Source organism: Oncorhynchus kisutch, linkage group LG14 (genome assembly GCF_002021735.2).
Source record: "Oncorhynchus kisutch isolate 150728-3 linkage group LG14, Okis_V2, whole genome shotgun sequence".
Lineage (NCBI taxonomy): Eukaryota > Metazoa > Chordata > Actinopteri > Salmoniformes > Salmonidae > Oncorhynchus > Oncorhynchus kisutch.
Window position 1 is genome coordinate 66,516,623 of NC_034187.2, and position 10,438 is coordinate 66,527,060.

The 10,438-nt window shown below is 43.1% G+C and overlaps 2 protein-coding genes across 3 annotated transcripts in view; one reads left to right on the top strand and one right to left on the bottom strand.

Annotated features, from left to right (window-relative positions):
* The window catches only part of LOC109904687 (tetraspanin-13), a 7,941-nt gene extending 2,558 nt beyond the window's left edge, over positions 1-5,383 (top strand). Inside the window, exons 2-6 of the mRNA XM_020501869.2 lie at positions 534-701; positions 1,432-1,512; positions 1,921-2,034; positions 2,325-2,435; positions 2,644-5,383. Coding sequence (XP_020357458.1) covers positions 534-701; positions 1,432-1,512; positions 1,921-2,034; positions 2,325-2,435; positions 2,644-2,718 — 549 coding nt within the window. The 3' untranslated portion in view covers positions 2,719-5,383. The remainder of the gene's footprint in view (positions 1-533; positions 702-1,431; positions 1,513-1,920; positions 2,035-2,324; positions 2,436-2,643) is intronic.
* A 609-nt stretch (positions 5,384-5,992) lies between these two features.
* On the bottom strand, positions 5,993-10,438 carry LOC109904685 (anterior gradient protein 2 homolog). Of its 2 annotated transcripts, none has more exons than XM_020501867.2 (8): positions 10,371-10,438; positions 9,792-9,928; positions 9,423-9,486; positions 7,558-7,610; positions 7,133-7,209; positions 6,852-6,915; positions 6,604-6,687; positions 5,993-6,283 (listed from the first exon to the last, which is right to left on the bottom strand). In XM_020501867.2, exons 2-8 carry the CDS (start codon positions 9,913-9,915, stop codon positions 6,234-6,236), a joined length of 516 nt encoding a protein of 171 aa, XP_020357456.1. In that variant the 5' UTR covers positions 9,916-9,928; positions 10,371-10,438; the 3' UTR covers positions 5,993-6,233. The 2 variants fall into 2 exon arrangements, with proteins under 2 accessions (XP_020357456.1, XP_020357457.1); XM_020501868.2 differs by having other exon boundaries at positions 9,792-9,924; positions 10,371-10,437.

Below are 10,438 nucleotides of genomic sequence, written 5' to 3' on the forward strand. Positions count from 1 at the left end.
AGACCTGAACCCAATAGAACATTTTTGGAGGGAGCTGAAAGTCCGTATTGCCCAGAGACAGCCCCGAAACCTGAAGGATCTGGAGAAGGTCTGTATGGAGGAGTGGGCCAAAATCCCTGCTGCAGTGTGTGCAAACCTGGTCAAGAACTACAGGAAACGTATGATCTCTGTAATTGCAAACAAAGGTTTCTGACCAAATATTAAGTTCTGCTTTTCTGATGTATCAAATACTTATGTCATGCAATAAAATGCAAATTAATTACTTAAAAATCATACAATGTGATTATCTGGATTTTGGTTTTCGATTCCGTCTCTTTCAGTTGAAGTGTACCTATGATAAAAAAATTACAGACCTCTACATGCTTTGTAAGTAGGAAAACCTGCAAAATCGGCAGTGTATCAAATACTTGTTCTCCCCACTGTATCTGTTGTTTAGGGTCATCTTGGCTGTCTGTCTCTGTTTTTGTGTCTGCGCCTGCCTGTCTATTTATCCGTCTTTCTGTCGGTCCGTCTATCCGTCCCTCCCTCTCTAGTTGGTGAGTCTGCTGATGATCGGCATCGCTGCGTGGGGGAAGTGGTTCGGCCTGGTGTCCAGCTTCCAGGTGGTGGGCGGAGTCATTGGAGTGGGCGTTTTCCTGTTCTTCGTGGCGTTGGTCGGCCTCATTGGGGCCGTGAAGCACCACCAGGTCCTACTCTTCTTCGTATCCTAACCTTCCACCAAGGCAGACTTGACCTGACCCAAGACCCAAGTGAATTTGGGGTCTAGAATTTGAATTATGGCTTGAGTTCAGGTTTGGGGTCAAGTTTCAGGTCAAGTAGATTGAGGCCTTGGGTAGGCTATGTGTTTAATTCAAAAGATCTGAAGTTTCAACAAGCTTTTCCAATAGCTTCAGCAGCTCGCCAAAAGGGATTGTCTGAATGAGACAATCCTCTCCACGTTGTCCTTTACCTTCACCCGCTGTGCTTTATTTCAATAAGACTCATAGCCCCTTGTGGTATATCCATTAGTTGTTTTCCAGGCTGCACTGATATCTTACCCCTACCCTACTGTATGTTGTGGAAAAATCCCTGCTGATTTTCCATTCATGCATGGCATGCACACGCAATAACATCTGTGAGACCAGGTCTAGTATCGTATTGCACATTGTAGTCAGCCTGCGTAGACACTGCCGACCCCTGCTTCTGGCTTAGTCATCGGGGCATAATACCGACTGGCTTTCAGTCATTATTACAGTGTTATTATTACATTATTATAGTATTAATCTATAATATTCCATATTACTAATACAGAAGTTTAGAGAAATAAAACAGTTGACTGTTGAAAATAAGTAACCTTTGCCTTCGGAAGTGTGACCAACTGGTTCAAAACTACAAAAGCTCTGTGTTGAGAATGTGTGTATTGGAGTGTTGTTCCTTGACAGTGGAGCCCAGTATATGATCATCCTCTTCATGGTGTTCATCGTCCAGTTCTCTGTCTCCAGCGCCTGTCTGGCCATCAACAAGGACCAGCAGGTAGGTACACAAACTCCTGTCAATCACAACAACATTCCTTTCAGTTCTAGAGGAACAAAAACGACTTTTCAGACAAATCACAGAAATCTTGTGATTCAATTCTAGACAGACACAGAGACAACATATGCTAATGAATCATGATGTGTCTGTTATTGGTTAATGTTGTAGTGAAATCTCAGATCTAGGGACCTCCCATGTCTCGGCACTACGGTGCGTTCCAGTTCCATGATCTATGGAGTACCTTTCAAAATCACTATTTCATTCAGACTTACCTCCATCTGGTTCAAGAACAGCAGACTACCTTGGAAATGTCTGGTCCTGTGTATACAGGCATTGTAATGCACCTAATGTATATGTATATGGGTGTATCTATGGTGGTCAGTGCTTGCTGCTGTACCCCTGTTTTAGGAACAACTGTTGGAGGTGGGATGGAACAACTCTCACACCACCCAGAGAGACGTAGAGAAGAGTCTCAACTGCTGTGGCTTCTACCACGTAGACAACAACGGGACCTGTGACGCTGTAAGCATTAACAAATGAACCCTCTGGTGCACTGAATCTGAATGTACAGTATGTTGTCTTTGACCTCTCCATCACAGGTCACAAGCTCTGTTGGTACATATCAAGTTGTATCATTACAACGAATGGGATTGTCTAAAAAACTTGTGTTTACCCATACATCTGTGTTGATATGGCTCTGATATTTAGCAAACTGGTTCTGAGGATATCAGCTGCTGTATATTCAGTATTGTGGCTGTGAAGCCGTTTTCCTGACTACCTGGTCTGTGTGGTGTTTCTGTGTCCCTCTACAGGCCTGTTTCCCCAACCACTCCTGTTCACCGTGTGCTGAGCACATCCAGGCGCATGCAGGAGAGGTGCTGCGCTTCGTGGGCGGGATAGGCCTCTTCTTCAGCTTCACTGAGGTGAGATCTCCCTTTATATACATTCAGGGAATGGTCTGGTGTCTCAATCAAGCATTCAATCAATTGAACTTAATGACTTACAGTAAACTGCAGTTTATAAAATCTAATAGGGAATGAAAATGTATATGTACAGTATATGATCTGTTATTTGTAGGGTCAGTATGATAAAACTGGGCTCAGTAATGTTTATTCTTTATTCCTGTTTCAGATCCTGGGGGTGTGGCTAACGTATCAATACAGGAACCAGAAAGACCCTCGAGCCAATCCCAGTGCCTTCCTGTAACTGCTGGCAACTGCTGGCTCTGCGCCCTGCCCCCCTCACCCCACATCCTGGAAGTGGCTAGCCCTCCTCCTGGAGAGCTACTGGATGTGCAGGCTTTTTCTCCAGCCCTACTCTAACTAACACTAACACAGCTGATTCTTAACAAATGAGTTGCTCATCGGGACCATTTTCAGCTGAATCGGTTGTGTTAGTTAAAGTGGGGCCGAAGCAAAAGCCTGCAGTAGCTCTCCTGGTGGAGGTGGGTTTGCCGCCTGTTTTAGGGACTGTGTAAATAAGCGAGTGACTTGTATGTGTTTTCACCAGCTGAGCGAAGCGGCAGGCCTTTGTGTGGTGTTTCATAAAGGTGTGTGTCTGGAAAATAACTGGGTTCATTAGGGCACTAAACAGGAGAAAACTGACTGAGACAGGAGGAATTCCTTTACATTTTCAGTTGCAAAATGTTTTCTGTTGTGTTCCCTAAAGAACACGACCCGGCTGTATATTAAAATGCTGCATGAGTCTATTACCCTAATGGGACACCTGAAGCCTCTCCCAATCCCAATCATATCCTGTATTTAACCTCTCATACGTATATGGCTCTGCTTCCGATGACAAATCTCTTGGAATCAACGTTTTCAGAGAATACATTTGATATTTGATACACCCTTGATGGGCAAGCGTTCAGTATACTCAGACCAGTATTAGAGCATGTGAACTGTGATGTTGTGACTACTGAATGACTCCTGTATTACAAACAATGACTGACATAATGAAGAACAGTTTGTATTATTTTGAGCGCATGGCGATTGAAGACATCATTGAATATTTGTACATTTGATTTTAACAGGACTGTAGCGTGCTGTTGACAGTTGTGTGCTGTAACTACATAACTACAGCTATTTAAGCAGCTTGTTGTTGCCTTTACTTTACGTCATCATGCTACACAGTATTCAACTAAAAATTTGTTCTTTATGTATATTTCTGTGTAAACATTCCTAATGATTAGAAATCTGCTAAACCAAATGCATTAATGTAAGAGTCAGTTGCTTATGCTGTCTGAATATCAACACTGCAATTCTGGGGAAGACCGACCTGAAAACACATATGATCCACTTTGTTCTGCTGATAGTGTTACAAAGCCTGGCAGTCGATTGTGTGCTGCTGTATCGTGTCTCTGCTAGGATGTGCTGCTGCATCATGTCTCTGCTAGGATGTGCTGCTGCATCATGTCTCTGCTAGGATGTGCTGCTGCATCATGTCTCTGCTAGGATGTGCTGCTGCATCGTGTCTCTGCTAGGATGTGCTGCTGCATAATGTCTCTGCTAGTATGTGCTTCTGTATCTTGTCTCTGCTAGGATGTGCTGCTGCATCATGTCTCTGCTAGGATGTGCTGCTGCATCATGTCTCTGCTAGGATGTGCTGCTGCATCATGTCTCTGCTAGGATGTGCAGCTGCATTATGTCTCTGCTAGGATGTGCTGCTGCATCATGTCTCTGCTAGGCTGTGCTGCATAATGTCTCTGCTAGGATGTGCTGCTGCATCGTGTCTCTGCTAGGATGTGCTGCTGCATCATGTCTCTGCTAGGATGTGCTGCTGTATCATGTCTCTGCTAGGATGTGCTGCTGCATCATGTCTCTGCTAGGATGTGCTGCTGTATCATGTCTCTGCTAGGATGTGCTGCTGCATCGTGTCTCTGCTAGGATGTGCTGCTGCATCATGTCTCTGCTAGGATGTGCTGCTGCATCATATCTCTGCTAGGATGTGCTGCTGCATCATGTCTCTGCTAGGATGTGCTGCTGCATCATGTCTCTGCTAGGATGTGCTGCTGCATAATGTCTCTGCTAGGATGTGCTGCTGCATCATGTCTCTGCTAGGATGTGCTGCTGCATCATGTCTCTGCTAGGATGTGCTGCTGTATCATGTCTCTGCTAGGATGTGCTGCTGCATCATGTCTCTGCTAGGATGTGCTGCTGCATAATGTCTCTGCTAGTATGTGCTGCTGCATCATGTCTCTGCTAGGATGTGCTGCTGCATCATGTCTCTGCTAGGATGTGCTGCTGCATCATGTCTCTGCTAGGATGTGCTGCTGTATCATGTCTCTGCTAGTATGTGCTGCTGCATCATGTCTCTGCTAGGATGTGCTGCTGTATCATGTCTCTGCTAGTATGTGCTGCTGCATCATGTCTCTGCTAGGATGTGCTGCTGCATCATGTCTCTGCTAGGATGTGCTGCTGTATCATGTCTCTGCTAGGATGTGCTGCTGCATAATGTCTCTGCTAGGATGTGCTGCTGTATCATGTCTCTGCTAGGATGTGCTGCTGTATCATGTCTCTGCTAGGATGTGCTGCTGTATCATGTCTCTGCTAGGATGTGCTGCTGCATCATGTCTCTGCTAGTATGTGCTGCTGCATCATGTCTCTGCTAGGATGTGCTGCTGTATCATGTCTCTGCTAGGATGTGCTGCTGTATCATGTCTCTGCTAGGATGTGCTGCTGTATCATGTCTCTGCTAGGATGTGCTGCTGTATCATGTCTCTGCTAGGATGTGCTGCTGTATCATGTCTCTGCTAGGATGTGCTGCTGTATCATGTCTCTGCTAGGATGTGCTGCTGCTACTGATGGTTCTGTGAACTAGGTACCTGAGCCTTTGTACAAGAAATCACAATAAAATTGATATTTTACATCTATTTCATCCTGTTTCTGTTCTCCTATCAACATTGATAGTAACTCATTTCCCACCAATGCCCAGTGAAGTTGACCAGTCGACATTCACTGGGTTAGTTGGGCTCTGTTTCAATAGAAACACAACCAGTGAAGTTGCAAAATGTTGAGCTCAGCTCACAGCAGGAGCCTAAGCATTTCCAAGAAACTAAAATCAGTTTTGGAAGTAATGCTTTTATTTGCTTTCTGGCATATCATTTGCATAGATTCCCATGAAGAGCACAGATAATTACTCAGGTCACTGTGTGTGTGTGTGTGTGTTTTTTCTTTTTTTTAAAGAAGTAAGCCCCGTTATACAACAAAGGCATTGGTTGAGGTTCGGTAGCCAGGCAACCAGGCTGTGACCGGTTCAGTAACCAGGCAACCAGGAGTGACTCAGGAAAAGTTATTTCATACCCTCAATGGCCAAGCCCATTCAGGATGTGACCAGGATGTCAGCACTCACTCCCTAGCTACACACATACACATGCACACACACATTCATGCGCACACAGTTTCTGTCTTTTTAATAGCTCTTTTAACTTGAGTCAAAAAATGTAATACTGGTAACTCTGGTTTTACAATAATACACACAATTTAAGAATTGCACTATATTTAATAAAAATACATCTTAGATGTCCAGCAATACATTACAAAGACAGAGTTTCAGGGAAAATCCCCCAAAACATTTAAATTAGTTTTTTTCCAGTGCTTAGGTTTACATGGTGACAGTATCCCACTGGCTGACTCCTAGGCTCCAGAGATCATTCTGAGAATGTTCAGAAAACCTCTGAAGTCACAGGCCAAAGGTCAACGGGTCACATGCTTTGTCCGTGCTTACAACTCAGTCTTCAGCAGCTTCTTGGCCTTCTGCATGTTGCTCAACACTGTAGGGAGAAGGGAGAATGAAGAGTCACTCAAGAGAAGTCAAGACTAAGTCACACAAGAGTCGTTCAAGAGCAGGTTGTTTCTCACAGAGGAGTAATTTGTTGTTGTTGATGATGGCACTAATGGCCAAATGTAATATATTTTAATTATAAAACAATGTCTGGTTACAATTTCTAATACCTTACATTTATAATACCTTATACATGTGTATAAATGCTAAAGTATTTATAATCTACTAAATACTGATTTATTAACAGTATGTAAACTGTTAGTATGCAATCAAACATTCAAGAGGGAAATAAGATCAAGTTGTACTCACAGAGTTGGGTGTCAGAAGGCTCATAGGCGTACATGCGGTTGGAGTAGCGTCCTGTGATGTCAGCTCTCACTGTCATAGAGGGATCTGAGGGGAGAGAAAGAGAGATAGGGGGGAGGGGGAGAGAGAGTGAGTGAGCGAGAGAGAACTATTGATTCAAATCTGTCACTTTTGTTTGATGCCATCAAAGACAAAGTATTAAAATTTGTTAGCATGTAATGCTGCATGGAAAACGTGACCTCATCACTCACCGACAAAGATGATTCTGGGGACATACTGGCCATCAGGGGAGAGATGCTTGTCTGTGGTTTCATACTGATAACACAGGGAAAGAAACACAACGTAATTATTTATGTCTTTCTAGATACTAAATGTCTGTTTAAAAATAAAAAATAAAAAAAGTAAAATATGAATACAAAAAGTATATATACTATAAAGTAAAATCATAAAATAGATCAAAGGATAATGAATGTATGTATTGTGCTTGGTATGATTCTAGTAACGTTTTCCAAAGTCTGAATTTAAAACTCACCACCAGATTGAGAATGATGAAGTCTTCATCAAGTACCTTCTGGATGTCCTTGTCTTCAGCGAAGGCCTTCTTCATGGCTGGTTACATGAAAGAGATCATGAAATAAATGATGGAAAACATTATATTGACTAAAGAGATCTCCATCTATTAACAGTTGAGTAAGATACTAGGATGCTAGAGATATATAACACCTTGGCAAACAGAGTCCTGTTTGTTCTACTACGAGTTTGATAATTGTTGTTTAAACAAGTCCCGGCATCTAATACAACTGAATGATGCATCACAATTTGGGAGAATGCCAGGATGCATAACTAGCCAAGGGAGGGACTTTGACCTGAGGTCTGTTCAGGAAAGTGCAATAAAGTGGCAGTTTATTTGCTGTAGGTCAGGGGTTAGAGGTCAGGGGTTAGAGATCAGGGTCTTACATGCGCTGTGGGGACAGTCCTCCAGGTGAAAGATGACCATCAGAGGCTTGTTCCTGTGGAGACAAAGTAGTTCTGGTTACAATAGAATAGAATAGAAAGGAGATGCCAAGGAATGCCTTGAAATGTATTTGCTTTTTTGCGAAGACAACACATCAGCTATCCAGGTCTATTATACAGTGGGGCAAAAAAGTTTTTAGTCAGCCACCAATTGTGCAAGTTCTCCCACTTAAAAATATGAGAGAGGCCTGTCATTTTCATCATAGGTACACTTCAACTATGACAGACAAAATGAGAGAGAAAAAAATCCTGAAAATCACATTGTAGGATCTTTTATTTATTTATTTGCAAATTATGGTGGAAAATAAGTGTTTGGTCAATAACAAAAGTTTATCTCAATACTTTGTTATATACCCTTTGTTGGCAATGACAGAGGTCAAACGTTTTCTGTAAGTCTTCACAAGGTTTTCACACACTGTTGCTGGTATTTTGTCCCATTCCTCCATGCAGATCTCTACTAGAGTAGTGATGTTTTGGGGCTGTTGCTGGACAACACGGACTTTCAACTCCCTCCAAAGATTTTCTATGGGGTTGAGATCTGGAGACTGGCTAGGCCACTCCAGGACCTTGAAATGCTTCTTACGAAGCCACTCCTTCGTTGCCCGGGCGGTGTGTTTGGGATCATTGTCATGCTGAAAGACCCAGCCACGTTTCATCTTCAATGCCCTTGCTGATGGAAGGAGGTTTTCACTCAAAATCTCACGATACATGGCCCCATTCATTCTTTCCTTTACACGGATCAGTCGTCCTGGTCCATTTGCAGAAAAACAGCCCCAAAGCATGATGTTTCCACCCCCATTCTACACAGTAGGTATGGTGTTCTTTGGATGCAACTCAGCATTCTTTGTCCTCCAAACACGACGAGTTGAGATTTTACCAAAACGTTCTAGTTTGGTTTCATCTGATCATATGATATTCTCCCAATCTTCTTCTGGATCATCCAAATGCTCTCTAGCAAACTTCAGACGGGCTTGGACATGTACTGGCTTAAACAGCGGGACACGTCTGGCACTGCAGGATTTGAGTCCCTGGCGGCGTAGTGTGTTACTGATGGTAGGCTTTGTTACTTTGGTCCCAGCTCTCTGCAGGTCTTTCACTAGGTCCCCCCCGTGTGGTTCTGGGATTTTTGCTCACCGTTCTTGTGATCATTTTGACCCCACGGGGTGAGATCTTGCGTGGAGCCCCAGATCGAGGGAGATTATCAGTGGTCTTGTATGTCTTCCATTTCCTAATAATTGCTCCCACCGTTGATTTCTTCAAACCAAGCTGCTTACCTATTGCAGATTCAGTCTTCCCAGCCTGGTGCAGGTCTACAATTTTGTTTCTGGTGTCCTTTGACAGCTCTTTGGTCTTGGCCATAGTGGAGTTTGGAGTGTGACTGTTTGAGGTTGTGGACAGGTGTCTTTTATACTGATAACAAGTTCAAACAGGTGCCATTAATACAAGTAACGAGTGGAGGACAGAGGAGCCTCTTAAAGAAGATGTTAGAGGTCTGTGAGAGCCAGAAATCTTGCTTGTTTGTAGGTGACCAAATACTTATTTTCCACCATGATTTGCAAATAAATTCATTAAAAATCCTACAATGTGATTTTCTGGATTTTTTCCCCCTCATTTTGTCTGTCATAGTTGAAGTGTACCTATGATGAAAATTACAGGCATCTTTTTAAGTGGGAGAACTTGCACAATTGGTGGCTGACTAAATACTTTTTTGCCCCACTGTATGTATGTGAAATAACACCCTATTCCCTATTGTGCACCACATAAGAAATAGGATGTCATTTCGTAGTCATAAAAGTTTATTCACTCACTGTGCCCTGGCCCAGTACAGAGCCTCCTCATAGGTTTGAGCCCAGATCAGCTGATCACCCCAGCCTACAAGAGACCGAAAGGAAGAACAGTGTCAGAATACCTGGGGTCTGCTCAGGAAGATGCAACATTACAGAACATTCAGGTAGAGATATATTGCGTAGAACAGACATGCCTCCGCTGACATGTAGAATAAGGAATCCTATGTCAGCTCTATTCATTAGATAGATTAGATTAGATTTCTCGGACCACACAGACCAGTGCTTTGAGAATAAGGAAAAAGTGTACTGTACTCTTAAAACCTTTCTTTCATTCATTCAAACACTACACTGTGATAAGCCTTGAAAAATAGTAAGGGGAGGGAGTGTTACCTCTAGAGAGAGTCTGAGGGATCCTCTTCCCCCTCTTGGCAATGTTCTTCTCAGGCTTGGCCAAAGATGAAGACACGGCTACGGCCACAAGGACAAACAACACCGACAGCAGACCTCGGATCATGATTAATACCTTTCTGGAAGGAAACAAGAGTTTATTATTGAGCATCTCAGAGTAGGTAGGAGGGCTGATTGGGGATCGTGTTCCCCCTGTCCATATCATTTTAATCATTGTGATCTACAAGTCAAAACTGATCCTATATCAGCACCTCTATTCTGTATCATTGTGAATACAGACCCAGATACCACATGCATGTCACAAAACTGTACAGATAATCTGCTTCTGTCCTCATATTATTATAACTCAAAAGTATAGCTGAGTGGAAACAATAATGAATAACTGCCATGCAGAATTACAAGTAATTGCACATCTATTCAGAGTTGTTCACGTTTTTATAGACTGAAAGAGTCTGGAAAAGTTCACAGCATTTAAGGCACATTTACCAGGAAAAGGATCAGATTGAGGGATAAGGGATAGTGAAGAAAGATTTGTGGTGGAGGGAGAGATATATTTCCTACCTGTTCTCCGTGGCACCTTTGTAAGTCTCCTTTTCTCTGCTGCTACTCGCACTGCCGTGTCCCTTCTC